General features: G+C 52.5%; 3 protein-coding genes across 3 annotated transcripts; 1 reads left to right on the top strand and 2 right to left on the bottom strand.

The window, feature by feature from the left end:
• The first annotated feature begins 16 nt into the window (after positions 1-16).
• Positions 17-2,020, top strand: GLOTRDRAFT_112240 (uncharacterized protein). Its single transcript, XM_007871265.1, has 7 exons — positions 17-325; positions 547-620; positions 684-710; positions 762-846; positions 901-1,049; positions 1,105-1,266; positions 1,323-2,020. Exons 1-7 carry the CDS (start codon positions 154-156, stop codon positions 1,755-1,757), a joined length of 1,104 nt encoding a protein of 367 aa, XP_007869456.1. The 5' UTR covers positions 17-153; the 3' UTR covers positions 1,758-2,020.
• A 153-nt stretch (positions 2,021-2,173) lies between these two features.
• GLOTRDRAFT_140669 (uncharacterized protein) lies at positions 2,174-10,484 on the bottom strand (the record flags this gene model as incomplete). Its single annotated transcript, XM_007871264.1, has 22 exons — positions 2,174-2,688; positions 2,746-3,017; positions 3,070-3,213; positions 3,266-3,299; positions 3,355-4,130; positions 4,183-4,343; positions 4,393-4,790; positions 4,843-6,305; positions 6,356-6,558; positions 6,609-6,747; positions 6,807-6,918; positions 6,970-7,131; positions 7,186-8,402; positions 8,455-9,014; positions 9,067-9,163; positions 9,202-9,361; positions 9,419-9,503; positions 9,565-9,651; positions 9,706-9,911; positions 9,969-10,215; positions 10,266-10,399; positions 10,452-10,484. The coding sequence occupies 22 exons, from the start codon at positions 10,482-10,484 to the stop codon at positions 2,236-2,238; spliced, it is 7,143 nt and encodes a 2,380-aa protein (XP_007869455.1). The 3' UTR covers positions 2,174-2,235.
• Positions 10,485-12,621: 2,137 nt separating this feature from the next.
• Positions 12,622-15,179, bottom strand: GLOTRDRAFT_65134 (monooxygenase; the record flags this gene model as incomplete). The annotated part of the gene is made up of 16 exons (XM_007871263.1): positions 15,073-15,179; positions 14,904-15,009; positions 14,815-14,850; positions 14,723-14,759; positions 14,578-14,670; positions 14,329-14,513; positions 14,202-14,277; positions 14,138-14,143; positions 13,960-14,089; positions 13,698-13,900; positions 13,587-13,646; positions 13,514-13,525; positions 13,229-13,452; positions 12,967-13,168; positions 12,858-12,915; positions 12,622-12,809 (listed from the first exon to the last, which is right to left on the bottom strand). Exons 1-16 carry the CDS (start codon positions 15,170-15,172, stop codon positions 12,625-12,627), a joined length of 1,713 nt encoding a protein of 570 aa, XP_007869454.1. The 5' UTR covers positions 15,173-15,179.
• Between the last annotated feature and the right edge of the window lie 896 nt (positions 15,180-16,075).

Raw genomic sequence — 16,075 nt, 5'->3', positions numbered from 1 at the left:
CTCTGGGTGGAAATAGAACGTCTGGCGGCAGGCCTGAAACTATAAGTAGTGCCTCTTCGCGAACATGCGCCCGACCCTGCGGGCTGTCGCTTTTTTCCTGCTCATTCCTCGCCGTCCCAGTGTCTGCCCTGTCCCTCCGGAATACCCATAATAATGTTGGGCCTCGCAGCTTTCTCAATCCTTCTGGCGGCGTCCGCTAGCGCGCAGACGTACAGCGCCACATACCTGCCCAGTAACGCCCCCCCGCAGACGGAGCAGGGCCAAGCGGGTACCAACCAGTGTGGAACGGGAGTCAACCAGACCTCCCTCTGCCAAAACGCGTACAGTGAGTTAACCGATTTCCGTCCGTCAAGTGAGAAGGCAGCGGCCCGGCCAGAGGATCGACCGTCTTTGATGGTTCGAGTCGTTGCGAATCACCGTCCCTGTCAATCCCGAAGGGATCTGCAAGCATTGCGGGACCGAGCGTTCGAAGCATAAAGGCGGGACTCGCTGCTGCTTCCCCCGAATATACGAGTTCCAGGCATTGATTGCTGATGAGTCGCTCAGTCAACTCGATCGACGATTTCTGTATCTTCGGCCCTCCCGAACCAGGACCACAATCTGTCATCGGCAACACTGAGGTATGTCTGAGATGCGGGACGACCCGGTTCCATACACTAATTATTGTCGCGTTTCTTCAATAGCGCATCGAGGTTGCATATTGTATGAAGGTACGGGAGTTAGATTTCTGGCGTTAGATTCAGTATTGACAGTGAATGAAGGCTGGCTATGGCACCCGTATCATCCCAGACGGCACCATGCAGGGCGTATATTTCGTCCAGACCCCCGATTACGTCCAAGTCACCGGTACGCACTTCACATGATTTCCGATTCATCTCCTGCCCATCCCTCGCCCACCAGGCGTCGGCGACTTGACGAAGATCAACATCCCTGCCGGCGACGCAGGCGGTGAGCTCGACCCGCATGGCGCGGACGGCAATGGCAACCCTATCGGCGGGCTCGTATTCTCTTCCGCATTCGGACAGCTGGCGCAAATGCACGAGTGGACCGTAAGTCGTCGCAGAGCTAGCAGGACTTTGGCATTAACACATATCGTCACGGTAGAACTTTGTGTCCGCTACCGAATTCTGCTTCCGTGCCTGCAAGGACGGACCCGGCGCACCCGCGCTCTGCCAGCACATCTACGACGAGATGGGCTGTATGTGGAACATGCCCGGCAACTACAGCCCGGGTGCCTTTGAGCAGTGCGCCGGTGACTCTGGCGAGGTATGCCTCCTTCTGCATTGCCATCGCCTTCCCACTAACCTGTTTCGAATTCAAAGCCGATGGGTGTGTACGGCACGTCCACCTTCTACCAAGGCCAGCCGAGCACCCCCTCCGCGCACCCCGCGCCTGCCACCTCCTCCTGCACGTCGCACAGCACCATCGGCAACGGCCTGGCCGTCTCCGGGTCCAGCATCATCTCCTCCGCGTCGACCACCAGCGCCTCCGCAACTTCGTCAGGCGCGCGTTCGAGTGTGGGTAGCACCTCTTCTTCTTCTGCCACGGGGTCGAGTGCATCGCAAACCGTTGGCTCACGCTCTTCTTCGTTGTCACAGGGCGCGAGCGGCAGCAGGACCGCGTCGGGCGGCGCGTCTGCGACGAATAGCAACAGCTCGGCGGCCCGCCTGTCAGCGGGCTATGGCTGGGAGCAGGCGGTGATGACTCTCGGCTTGGGCGTCATCGGCTCGCTTGTCGGCGCTGTCATGGTCTTGTAGAGGGATGGATGAATGAATGCCCATCTCGCAAGCGATGGAACGTTCTTGGGGTAATTTGACCGCATTTATGACCCCTGCTGCATCTATTGTCAGATTTCACGGGCGGCTTCGCCAATTACGACTGGGTTAGGACATCACACTATTACGGATGACTTACGGACATCTTGTTTTACGTTTTCCTCGATCTCGTACACATATCTGTTTAATCATGTTGTTGCTCGCCCGCTCCTGTCGCTCCTTTAATGAGATGTTGTAAAATCTTACATCCACTCTACTATACCCTTGCGGAAGGACGCCGCCTGCAGACGTGCCTTAAGCTTTGGCGAACCACAGGACTGATAATAAGGGTAACATCTATCTCAACAAGCTACGACATGTACAATTTAGGATACAAAACTCTATGGTACGTATTCCTCCCTGAATATCGTGGAAATCTATCAGTATAGTCTGCGCTAGGGCTGTGGCCTTGCGACACAGTTCAATTGCCCGGCAAGGCGTGCACATGCCTCCAGTATCTGATCCATGCGGCGATGTCACTTTCTTGAATCGTAGGTAGGTCAGGATCTTGCAAGGTCGGCGAAGCTCTGAGCGCCTTGTCGATCGAGAGCATAGGGAACAGGCCGTTGCTCTCGGTGATGGGGCGCGCGGGGTGGTCATCGGGGCACGTCGAACGGTACACGTCCATCAGACGGATGGCCGGCTCCAAGAACGGAGAGATCTGGCGGATGCCTTGGGCCTTCCACTCGTGTTCCAGGCGCGCGAGCCACTCCGCATAGGGGACCACTCGCGCGTCTATGATTCTAGCCAGCGGGTTCGCCATGTCACTCCATGGTATAGGCTTGGGATGGCGGAGGTGTAAGACGGTATCCCTGCAGTCAAGGAAGTCTACCATCGCAGCCGCAGCCATGTCAACAGGCATCCAGGATATAGTCTAACAAAGTGAGGTCAGTATTGATGACGGTGAGGAGTTGCAGAGAGAGTCACGTACGTCCCGACCATCTGGGAAACAACCAAGAGTCATACTGGCCGAGACCAATGCAGGGAACCATTCAGATGGCTTCCATGCGCCGTTTAGTCCCCCAGTGAGTTGATGGATACGGATGGTAGTGGCGCTGAAGCCTGGTATCTTCTCCATGGCAATGTCCAAGAGTCTCTCCGAGACCCACTTGGACTCAGAATATCCAGGCCCGATGGACACCCTAGGGTCGGGTAGCGCCGACTCTGTAATAGGAGCAGATATGTCGGAGAGATATTCCAGTTCTTGACCGGCAATCAGTTATGGACAGGATCTTGACATCGCATTGCTACTCACGACGGAAGATCCCCACAGAGCTGGCGTAAACCAATCGGGCTTGCCTGCCCTTGCGTGCGGTTGCCGAAAAATCGATCAGTGCGCGGAGACCACGGACATCGGGTTCGAATGCCTTCAGGTGAGTTGCAAGGTTGATATTCCAACCTGAGGCAGAATGAATGACGGACTTTCCTCATGTGACGTGAAATACCCTTACCTAGATGGACTACGTGGGTGACCGTGTTATGGATCTGCATAGCATGGACGTTGATACCTGTGGCACGTGTTATAAGGACTGACACGTACCTGCTCATAGGCTTCCTCTTGAAGTCCGAGAAGTGGCTCTGTCAGGAGCCCTTCGATTAGCTCAAGCTTGTCCGAGTCGACTACACAGGGATCAATGCCGCGCATGGCTAAGGCATAGCGTTGGCGGTCCGCTAGAGAATCTGTAGCGTCCGACTTCCGGAGCAGTGCATATACTTTGCTGACCTCAGCTGACAGTACAAAGCGGGCAAGGGCGTGTGCACCGAGGCTACCACGAGAACCAGTGATCAGGACGACCCGCCCGGGGCTCGCAGGCGCCTTTTCTACCTTCGGCTGGACACTGGGGAAATCGGAGCCATAGCGTTCCACCAAAGCTAGCAGTTCATCAACCTCTCCGATCTCTGCGGTGTCTGCTTGCTCCTGAGCAGAACTACTGGATCCAGCTTCCTCGACCCTCGCCTCTAGCTGCTGGAGTGTTACATCCGCTAGGAGCTGAATCTGCGAGATGGCAACTATAGGCGCCAGCGCAGTCGACAAAGACGTCGCGGACAGCGAATCAAGCCCGTATGCCGTGAGGGGCACATCCGGCGCCAGATCGTTTGGCGCAACCTCGAGAATTTTGCAAATGATCTCCTTCATGTTAGACGTACCCGGTGCTTCGTCAGCCGATACAGTACTAGACTCTGGGAGGAGATGTTTGAAGACGGGCGATATACCCATATTTGCAGCGACGCGAGGCCAGTCGAAGTTGGGGACATACTGCCACACGGCGCCATTGCGAAGTTTCCTAATTCCGTCCCCGAGGTACGTACATAATTCTGGGCGCTGGAGTTAACACCTCGAGAGGATGTATCTGTGCAAGATGCCTACCGGACGCGCTCATACCCCAATCAGTGAGATGCCGCAGACGACGACGGTATACATCATCAACATCTCCTTTCAGAGCGATGGCGCTGTCGATTATCGCAGGGCAGACCATACAGAAAGCGTTCTTGTACTTCTTCGTGAGCCCTGCAAGCGCAGTATTCGCGCTACGGAGGAGTTGAAACAGATCAAGGATCCTTCAAGCAAAGTTCTTACCTGGCATAGTTCGTTTGACCAGCATTGCCGAACATAGCCGACACAGACGAAACGGTAACTAGAAAATCGAGGGACTCGATATCTATGGCCTGCTCCAAAACTTGGAATGCTCCAACTTTCGGGGGGAACGGCGTCTCGAAGGTCTCGGCGGTCTGCGCATGGAATGTACGGTCGATCAAGGCCGCAGAGAGAATCATGCATCCACCGAGAGGTTTATCAATCGCACTGACTACACGTCGTATATCTTTCAGCGATACAGCATCTGCAGCGACAGCGTGCAGCTCGAGGTCCGGGAGGCCGTCCAGATACTTCAGAATTCGCTTCGAGAGTGCTGAGCCCCTTTTCGTGATACTGGCACGTCCTCCCCGCGATGTCATGACAATGCTCCGCGCCCCTTGCTATAGATATGTTTGAGTACGTCTTGCATTACGACCAAAAGGGAACCATTACCGAGTACATCCATAGAGCAATCTCCAACCCCAGACTACCAATCCCACCGACAAGAAGGTAGGTCTTGTCCTGGCTCAGGATGGCGATATCTAACGGAACTTCATTGGGTAGACCTCCTTGGATCATCTTCACCGGTGCCACGAAAGAGGCCTTCGCATGCGGATACTTTGCCAGCGCAAGTTTAATCGCATCACCAACTTTCCATGGATCACTTGAAAGGGCACCAGGAACACCGCGCTTGGTATCCGACCATAAGAATACTTTTCCTTTCGACGATACATGATCGTCGAAGACCTGTATATCAGAGGCGTCCTCACACCCGGAGAGAATGAATGTAGGACGGCGAACCGCTATGACTTCGAGGTCCGAGACCGTGGGTCTACCTGAACATGAAAGAACTTCGAGCCCAAGCGTCTCGTAAATCGCAGCAATACTGCGGCCGACCGTTGTCTCAGCATGCGTCACAAAGGCTGAGGTATCCCTGAGTCGGTCTGGATGCATGAAGTTGCTGAACCCCACACCCAAGACTGCTGCAGCTAGAGCAAAAGCTGGCACGTTATTACCCCCCGAGGAAGCTTTGATATCGACTAGGCTGCCCAAGTGTACCACAGCAACATTCGATATCGGGCCAACCGCTATTCCGACGACCTCCCGAGACTCTCCTGCAGTCGTTCCGAGGAAGGAGTATATAGTTTTGCTTACTTGAGAGACGCCCGTAATGTTGATCTGGATATGGTCGGGAGGTACCCTGGGAGCAGACACTTGCTTAACACGAACACCATCATAGACCCATGGTGACTCAGGATGGAAAGGAGCACTCGCAGCCGGGGGCGCGGAAGGCATTATTCTTGGAACGGTAACAGTGCCATCCTCTTGAACATAGATCTCGTCTTCGCACCCTGAGCTCAGAAGATGCTTCATTGCGGTCCCCTTGTCCCCCTCGGTCCATGAATCGGGAAAGACAACTGCCCGTACGCTCCAGGCACCATATTCTTTGCGAAGAGACCTGGAAAACCCGAGCAGCGCGTCACCGTCCAGTCCCGCTGAGGCTTCCAACCACAGCCTGACAGGCGCCAGAGTGTCCATTTTTGACAGGAGTTCCTGTATGTGCATCTCGACTCCTCTTCTGTACTCGATGATGACCGTATTCTCGTGCTGGCGGGAGCAGATGCTTATGTCACTGTCTATTCGGGGCTTGGCGTGACCATTCGCATTCGCATTACCATTGACCGTAGCACCCTCAACTTCAGGCGTATGTCCATTCTCTTTGATGCCGTTGACGTGCAGGCCATGACCATTAGCAATCTGGCGCGGGAGGACCAGGTCCGTGTATACATCAACGACTTCGAACCGTCTTTCAACGGTCTCCGGAATGTAGCCATGTCGGGCTACTTCGAAAGACTCGAACGTGCAGAGGGGAACGCCGTCCTTACGAACTATCGTGAAGTTATACGTGATGGCCTCTGGGGGCCCGTTAGAATGCTGTGGTTGACAAGAGAAAAGGTTTACTGACCGGGAGACCAGGCCGACATCGTACCATGCGCAAAAACGACTTTGGGGAATGGCTTCTTGAATAGCGCATCGTGGACGGTAAATGCGCCCACCTTCGCCGGAAGGTAATACCGAGCACTATCCCAGCAACAAGTGAGAATGGGGTGTACCATAACATGCAGCGCCCCGTCTAGGATAGCCGGGTGAAGGTGGTAGTCGTCGAGACTGTCGGGGAGGTCAGCCACACAATTCTCCCGCATTGACACGCTACTTACTCTGGGATATCTCCATCGTTACCACGCACTTCAACGAGCACTTCTTCACGTCCTTGCGTGTCCAGACCCCTATAGCAGGCGGTGACTCTTTGATACATTGGTCCATACTGGGCGAAACTAGCGAAGCCATTGTAGAAATCTAAAAGGACGAGGTGAGCGAAGGTCGGCAGAGCGATACCATACCAGATCGATACTCACTTTTCATATCAATAGCGTTTAGGCGCGCCAAGATGGGCTCCAAATCGATGGGTGTGGGGCTGAGAGCAGGAATCTCCATGGATAGATAGCCTTTCGCATGGAGACGATCGTACTAAACCACGACGTAAGGAACGCTTCGATCTGGTTTTCAGAGACATCTTACCTGTAGGGGCCACTTTCTTGCCACCTCTGCGGGAGCCGCACTATTGACAGTCCATTTATGACCTTCCAACTTAACTTGAACGGGCGTGGGCTTCTCAAAGGAGAGAGCAATTATGGAGATAAATTCGACGTTCCAAAGCTTTCTCGCGCCGAATTCAAGAGCCTGCGTCACTCCATGTTAGTCACAAGCAAATAAATGTGCGGCTTAATGACGCACCATCTCAAGGTAGCCAGCGGCAGGCATGATAGGCTCGCCTTTGATGACATGCTCGGCCAGAGCAGGGTGGGTATTCACATTCACCTGTAGTTGCGGGTAATTGAGGGGACCGTTGCGATGCTGTCGCTGTCTTGTGATTTCAGGTGTCGCGGCAACGTACGGCACGTCTCTGCGAGCAAACGGATATGGGGCCGGCGTCACCTGGCCTTCTTGGTCGCAGGCAGACAGGACGTCGAAGTCGACCGAATGATAGCCTGAAACAACGAGCCTGCCCACAAATTCCACAAGCCCCTGCAGCTCCACGGCTGGCTGGCCGTTCTTCGGCCTGCGCAGTGGGCAGAGGACTGGAGAATCTTTCCCGACCATAGACGATACATACCCGCTCAGTACAGGATGAGGACCAAGTTCCACGAAGATGGCGGTCGAATACTTGGATTGTAATGCTTTCACCGCCTCCGCGAAACGTACAGGACCGCGCGTGTTATCCCAGAAGTATTGAGCGTCGAAGATTTTGGTGAATGACTGGCCACTTTCTGCTGAGTAGACGTCTATGGAGGGTGCTCGGACCGTGTACCGCGTGAAGACATCTTGAACCAGACGCTGATATTCGCTCTGACAGAGATCCATCATAGCAGAGTGCACTGGGATCTTCGTTCGAAGACGTCGGGCGAAGAAACCCCTCCCTTCCGCCACCTGGACTGCCAGATCTATGTGCGACGCCCTCCCGGACAACGTGATGGCTTCAGGTGTGTTGTAACACCCGATCTCAAGCGGACTGAAGCCTGCCTCTGCGATCACCGTGGCAATTATATCCCGCGCCTGATCTGCAGAGCAGTTGACGGCAGCCATGGTACCGTCCGCATCCTCCAAAGCCGACATCGCCCTCCCTCTGGCGATGGCCAACTCGAGAGCTAAGGCTTTACTCCCAGCACCAGAAGCGTAGATCATCGCCGTCTCACCCGCTGAATGACCGATGACTGCGTCGGGCCTGATCCCCAGGCTTACGAGCGTGTCGAAGAGCGCTAGCTGGACCATGGCTAACGCGGGAAGAGTGATTGCAATGGACCAGACTTCTCCGAGAATGTCCACTTGTGGGGCCTCTGAGAATATTCCCGTACCCTTGATAAGAGACTGTCCGACAGCTTTCTCGTAGACCTGATCCAACTCCAAAATTGTCGAGTGGAATACGGCGTTGGTCTTGAATAATTCACGACCCACTGAGTAGCGTTCAGATAATGGCAACGGGACAATATTAGGTAAATCACGTACTATCAAAATATTGAGGTCCCTGGCCAGAAAAGACGAATACAAGAGGGACAGAAGAGCGATGCGACAGGACGGGTTCTTGGAATTGCGACACCTTGCCGTCCTTCGCGATTGCGAACGACCGCCAAGGCATCGACCGAGCCCGGCGGCCGTAGAGTCGAGATATGTGATGGCGATCAGCGTCGGTGTAGGTATCTCGAAGACTATCGCCGATAGCTTTCGCTGAACGTGGAGAAAGGCCCCCTGCGATCAGAACAGCGGGGACGAGACTCGGTTCAACGCGCCAGAACGTGTTCTCTTTCTTCTGATGCATTGGTGGACCCTCGACGACACAATGCCCGTTTGCACCTCCGATGCCGGAGCTGGTCATTGCTACGAGTGAGCGACCCGAAGGGGAGCGGCACTTTAATGGTTCCGCTTCAGTAGGTACTCGGAAACGGTACTCCTCCCACTTGATCCCTTTGTTCGGTTTCTGGAAGTTCACGTTCGGTGGAATCATCCCGGTCTTGAAGATACAGCAAACTTTGGCGAGAGAGCCCAAGAAGGCCGTGATTTCTAGGTGACTGTTGCGACAGCATCAGTATACGACCTGGTAAACGTTCAGACATTCCGTACCCTATGTTACCTTTCACACTACCTATGAGAAGTTCATCGTCTCTAGAGCACTCGGCACCGATCCAGTTGGCTTCCGTCGGATCTCCCTTCTTAGTTCCTGTAAGAAAGTTAGTTATCCGCTACAACACATAGGACCGTTGTACGTGCCTGTGGCATGTAATTCGATGAAATCCACATCTCGCGGCGAGCGTTCAGCCATGCGGAACGCTCTATGCATCGCGTCCCTCTGCGCTTCTGCGACAGGCGCGTTCACAGGTGCTAAAGCGCCACATGAGTTAACTCCCGTCCCAAGTATCTAATACAACTGATTTAGTACCTGCACACGAAATTGAGGTCGCGAGAAGGAACTTACGCTTCCATAGATTTTGTCGCCGTCCCGGAGGGCTGCTTCCAAGGGCTTCAGGACGATCGAAACAACTCCTTCGCTTCGGCTAAATCTGTATTGGACGTATAGATGTGCTGAGTGACGTTTGAGTAATGAATGCTACAAAGACTGACCCGTTTGCTGATGCGTCAAACGGTTTACATTTGCCATCAGGAGATAGCACGCCAGTGACTTGACTGTACGTAAGCCACTCTGCAAATCTAATGGGTATAGATAAGATAAGCTCGGAAGATCGTTGATCAGGCTGAACGCACCGGTGATTGATTTGACTTCCTCCCACAACAGCAGCCTCGCATTCCTCGTTCCGCAACGCTTGGATGGCCAAATGAGTAGCGTATAAACTCGAGCTGCATGCAGTATCGACCGGAACCGTGGGTCCCCGTAGGTCCAAATGATACGATACTTTGTTCGCTATTGTTGATGGCGCGTACGCGAGTGAAGCTCGGGCTTCGGCGTCATCCTGAACCGACGACGAGTTGAATCAGACTGTAGGGACGGCGAAGCGCACAACACGTACGTGACCCGAGACCGAGAACATGTCATGAGACACACCGGACATGTAACAACCAACATTTTTCCCCCTATAATCAATGCCAGAGTCCAGAAGAGCCAGGAAGGTCGTCTCGATGAGCTTTCGGGTGCTGACGGGCAGGAGACGCGCATCTCGACCAGTGATGCCGAACTCGAAATAGTCGAACATGCTGAGGTGCTTAAGGAATGACCCAGTGTCGGGTACGACGTGTCCCAAAGCATTTCCGCGAATGCTGTATTGCAAGCGTCAGAATATACAGATGGATCGTACACAGGCACCCACAATTCGATGTTGAATCTATCGCTCGGGATCTTCTCATAGGACTCTCCCTTGTCGAAAAGGAACTGGCAGAACGAAGAGAAGTCGAGATTGTGGACAGCGTCTGCGCCCGACGGAAGTTCAGCGGCTATGCCGACCTGAATAGGATATTAAGTTCTTAGTCCATGCAGACACCAAATCGCAACGTACAATGGCAATCGGGATGCACCCCAGTGTCGACATCTTTGCCCGTGTCGCGCTCACGACTAGGGTCGGACAGTTTGAGCCTGCAACACTCAACCATTACCTCTTATGAGAAATTGGAGATTTGATCGAAGGTTAATGTGCCGCGGAAAGAAGCAGAGCAAGATTGAACGTGCTCCGGCATGTCCCATTGCGAAGGGATATCTGAGCAACCATTTAGCAGCATGACGTCCCACGCATTTTGATCAGAAACTTTTCGGACACCATTCGATATTGGATTCACCGGAGCATGCATAGACCTTCCAGGTTGCCTTATTTCTGGCAGCCTGTGGTTGCTCTGTCCATACGGACAACCCTTCCGGTCCTAAAACGCTCTTTGCTAACGTCTCATAGGCGCGGAGGACGAATGCCGGGGCTGCAGTCGCGTGGAATAATCGGAACAAAGATCATATCACCTCGCGAGAGACACAAGGATGGCGTGAGCATAATACCACCGTGACCGAGTGGTCGTTCATTCTCTTCTTAATCCAAATAACATCTAGTTAGACACGCCATGTGAGGGGAAACGTTGCAGGTGATCATTCGTCAAAAACTTACGGATTTGCCTAGTCATGTCGTACGCAAAAGCGGCAAAATTTGCCAGAATGGTGAGTTCTCAGAAAAGGATGCGTTGGAGAACAGATACGCTTACGACACGCGATTGCCACACGGAGCACAAGATTCACAGATCTAACCCCCATACACACCCTTTCCAAGTGGTCGGATTGAATAGCAAGGATCGATCTGCCACCACATCGAGGTATCCCAGTCAGAAATGTAGAGAAGCACCGTTCTGAGTCTCGCTTCTCATCTGGTCATCGGGTTGATCGATTTGATTTTCCGAGGATGTCGCTTCAACTCTTACATATTTTGTAGGACTGCAACTAGTCTCGACCTTCCCACCATCAAGTTCCGCATTTTCGCTCCTTTTCGATGGAACACAGGCAAGTCGGAGAACCATGGCATCAGTATTATCAGAAGGCAGATTGCTGGACCGGTCCCTGGCGTGATGGGGCTTGAAAATAGCGAGCGATTTAGTGGCTGTAACAAGATTGTGGATCAAGTCGTGATGTTCATTACTGAAGAAGCTAGCTCACGTCACGCTTTCCACCTGAAGCACGTCACACCAGGAACTACTACGGTATCCGAGCTTAAGCATCTTGTCCAACCCGACCCCGGCTTAAGCTTAAAGCAACAATTAACGGCGCTTTAGACTGTTAGACTTGCATATGAGATGATGAAACCGTATTCAGCCTGCCAGATCTGAGACGAATCCCATCATGCCTCACAATCGCTGCGTTGATAACAGAAAGACGTGGAAACGTCTCTCGTCGATATCCACGAGAGTAAGCTATTTATTCGGGAATACTCAGATGATTGACAGATGCCATTCTAGAGATACGGACCTGAGCATGCGATCATGGACATCAGCCTAGATAGTACAACATGGACCCACCATCAGTATTGTCGACGGTGTCAGCAGGCACCACCAGAAACATTTTACACCATTCTTACTTCCCGCCTTGCGGGTCCAATGGAAACTCCGTAAATGTTACGGTATCAAGGGCATGGGCGGCGAAATTGCAAATCTGGTCACCAAGCGCATGCTTTTGCACGACCATGCAGTCTGGTTAGAGATCTATCAAGTCGCACGGTACGCCTCACGTCGAAATACGTTTTTCTACGGTTTGACAGCTGATGATGCTCGAGTGGTAGGATATTTTCTACTACAAAAGCCCGTTCGGCGCGACAAGGAACGCTGCAAAATACAAACAGGAAGGTTCTGGAGCAGGACTCCAAGGTCCCGACGTTATGTCTTTTTCGACAGAGCCCCTTCCGAGTGACTGCCAGAACGCAAGCAGGCGCAGCTAGATCGACACATGCGTCGCTGCTACTCTATCGGAAAGCACTCGATAACCAATCTTATCTCGGCAACAGTCTGACAGTGTATATCAGAATCGAACCATTGATGATATTTCGAATATTTTGAGTTACAAACGCCGTCGTATGCGAATCTCCTCGCTTACTGAGAAAAACTATCTCGCGCCTCTGAGGGAACAGAAGCACCAAGGCCCTACAATTCAGTAATGTAGTACGAAGTACACTCAAGATCGTACACCAATACAATGGGAAGAGCCTTTCATACTCGTGGATAGTACCACGCTCTGGTACCCGGCTTTGCCTCGACCTCAGCAACTGTTATCCCATTGCCCAGCCACCGAAGAAGATTGCCCGGGTCGTCGCTCTGGTCGCTGCCAATGTAGGTGTATTCATAGTCCTCGTACCGAGGTTGCTCGAGAGCGCGAAGGTGGTGAAGCGTTGAACCTAGATACTAGTTCAAGCCTGAGATTGTACTACAATGTGGAGACGCACCAGGCCATAAACCCATGACCCTACCGTCAGGTTTGCCATTCTTGTACCAGCTCGGGCACTGTAAAACAGGGTCAGCTCATGCTCCGCGTCGTAGACAGTGGAGACAGACATTTTTGGTGAAGATTGTTCTAGGGAAGTACGCGTCGACATACGTTTGGAATGCCTGCACCGCCTGCTTCTTGACCGCCATAGACTTGATCCGCTGGTACTGTATTTTCCGAATGCAACCAGCAGCGTATTCTGCTTCCTTCTCCAGCATGGGGATCAGGAGTCCAACGGCGATCCCGGTATTAGGCCCCCCAACTTGAAACCTAACGATTGGATTGGTTATCAGAAAGGTAAGCACCAAGCGACATTAAGGATATGTGCACCAGTTGGGGAATCGGTCTTGGCATAGACCCAGATATGTCTGAGGATAGTCGGACCACAGATCCTGCAGGTTTACACCCCCCTGGCCAAGAATGGGGAATCGTGGCTTGAAAGACGTGTCAAAACCGGTGGCCGCAATAACGACGTCGTATGACCGGTGTGTACCGTCCACGGTCTCGATGCCGTCTTCAGTCATACGCTTGATCTCGGCAGGGATGAACTGAGACTGTAATAACCAAAGCAGCATGTCATGCACAGCGCCTGCTCCGGGATAGAAGTTATCTCACGTTTGGTGCCGTCTGCGGTTGTAAAGAATGGTGTTTAGAATCCGGCATCCGGTAGGATACGCTATGCGCTCACCAAGGCTTCGAGGTAGCCTAGACCAGGCGTAAGCCTGCGGCAACTGACAGGGAAATCTGGCTGTGCCTGCTTTCAAGAGGAGAATATGCATTGACCGAGAAGACCACGCACGATCAAATTCTCGGCAATATCAGGCCGCGACGCTAATCTTGCTTTCATGGCCTGCTCAAGGCCTGCCCTAGCCTCAGTCTGGAAAGCGCTTCCATCCAACGTCAGAGGGTAGAATGTATTGCAGGCGTCCTCCAAATTGAAGCGGAACTCCTTGTACTTGTCTTTGGTGAGGAAATCGCGCAGCTCCTCTTCAGAGAATACGTCTGTTGAGACGATCCACTGTCAGTGCACCGAGGAGATAGATCAATCTCAATCAACATACGGTTCCCGGTCTTGCCGTCAGGGTACTGGTCGACAGGAATGAACGGCTGAAAGATCCAGGTCTTTCCACGGACATAGCTGTCTATGGTACTGACGTACGGCTGCAGTGCCGGCACGACTTGGGTAGCGCTCTGTGGAGTGGTGAGGGAAAGGCATCGTTATAGTATTCTGATCCTTACAGAGCCCTAGGTGCGAAGCATGTGTAAGATCGTGAATCAAACATAAAGCGCGGTAAAGAATTACATATCCGATAACTGCGACGCGACGGCCTTTCCAGGATTCGCCAGCAGGTTCAAGATCCCATGAAGCAGTGTGAACTCTGCAAAGAAGTCGGCGAGAGCCACAGGATCGGTTCCACGAAATGGCTCACATCTTGCCCTTAAACTTCTCCTTGCCCTCAATCTCTGGGTCCCGGCGATTGTTGAGAGACCCAGTCGCGGATATAACCACGTGAGCGGTGTCGGTAAGAGTAGAGTCGCTCTCTAGGTCGCGGATAGTGACGCTCCACTGGCCGGAAGACTCGTCCCACTCCGCCTTCGTCACTTCGTGTTTAAACTGTAAATGAGCATAGCAATTATCGAAACGTGCAGGGCAGAGATGAGCTTCCAGGATGACTGACCTTGATTTGATTCTTCACCCCAATTTTTGACGCGACGTCCCGAAGGTATTGTAAAATCTCCGGGCCATCCGCGTAGAATTTGCTCCATTGCGTCTAAGCGAGAGCATAATGAATACATCTCCTGTGCCGACGGTCAAAGACCTACATTCTCCTCAAAGGTAAATTGGTACACATGTGCGGGGCTAAAGTTTGTTTCATTAAGTATTCCCTCTGAGAGGGATAGATAATTGGACTGACACATCGCAGGCGACTCCTGGATAACGATTCTCGTACCTAAGGATTAATTAATGAGCCCGCATCTGTGGACGAGTATCAGTGGACCTAACCATGTTCCACCCACATCTTCGTTCTTCTCGTATAATACAAACTCTACATTCTCTGTGTGTTTCTTGACGTGATACGCTGCTGCCAGACCTCCGAATCCAGTACCCACTATCGAAGTGTCAGATAGTGGGAGTTAGCTTCTCTCCATGACAGACGGTCGACGCGACTCACCGATGATTACTCTCAGAGGACGTGCATAATCAATAGGTTCATCCAATATGGTGAATGCGGACGTTGCAGAACCGTTACCAGATGGATGCGACTCGGGCATGATGAGCTGAAGGGTCTCTCGAATCCGACACGAAGCTGCGGCTTGCGTATATAGAGCCTCGCAATAAATCACGCGTCTGAGTTAGGATATCATCTTGCGCTTCGTACATTAACTGATATCACTTCCATCATCATGGTTCCTTTTGGAAGATGAGCTCTTAGGATCGAGAACGATGCTCCTGTGACCGAAACATTACATTAACCCAGGCGATCAGAACATGCGGGACGAGTGAGGGGAAGAGAAGGTCCGGAGCGGAGACTGGCCGCGGGATAATTGATGCCAGCTGGTGGAGATTCACCGCAAGGGTCGTCCTCCTATCCACTGAAGATGACACCGTTATCAGGATTGGAAGTCTGATAGAAACCACGTTGTATTTTAATCGTGAGCACGTACGGAGATACATCCTCCCGGTTACCGTTGCCGAGCAGGACCAGGTCGACTTTGAGCGTCGCGAGTTCGGATTGTGGTGTTGGGGTCTCTGTGGCGTGGTTCTGTGACATGCAGTCACATTTCCAGTAGCTAGACGTCTACCATATATAGTGTGACTACCGCCATACTTGGGTGGTACTGAAGTCAACTTCGAGGCCCAAGCGGGAAGCATTGTTCATTCAAGCCATATTGAAGCTTCAATCTCTACATTGATGATACAAGTTGCCAGGAGATGAGACTGGTCACACTCAGATTTAGTAGTAGCCTAGGACATGTACTTAATTCACCGGCCGGCTTCTGATACCAACATATAGTCCACTGTTCTTAGCTATCAAACCTACTATAAAGTGCAACGCATTGCTTCGAATAGCACTTTCCCCCACCGGAATTCTTGTTGGAGTCTTTGAGGCACAGGATACTTCGCCGATGTACCTTCCAAGTCGGGATGGTTGTTAGAGAGCCACCTCAATCCTG

The sequence above is a fragment of the Gloeophyllum trabeum genome, assembly GCF_000344685.1.
Source record: "Gloeophyllum trabeum ATCC 11539 unplaced genomic scaffold GLOTRscaffold_00013, whole genome shotgun sequence".
Classification (NCBI taxonomy): Eukaryota; Fungi; Basidiomycota; class Agaricomycetes; order Gloeophyllales; family Gloeophyllaceae; genus Gloeophyllum; species Gloeophyllum trabeum.
This window is presented reverse-complemented; position numbering and strand designations above follow the sequence as displayed.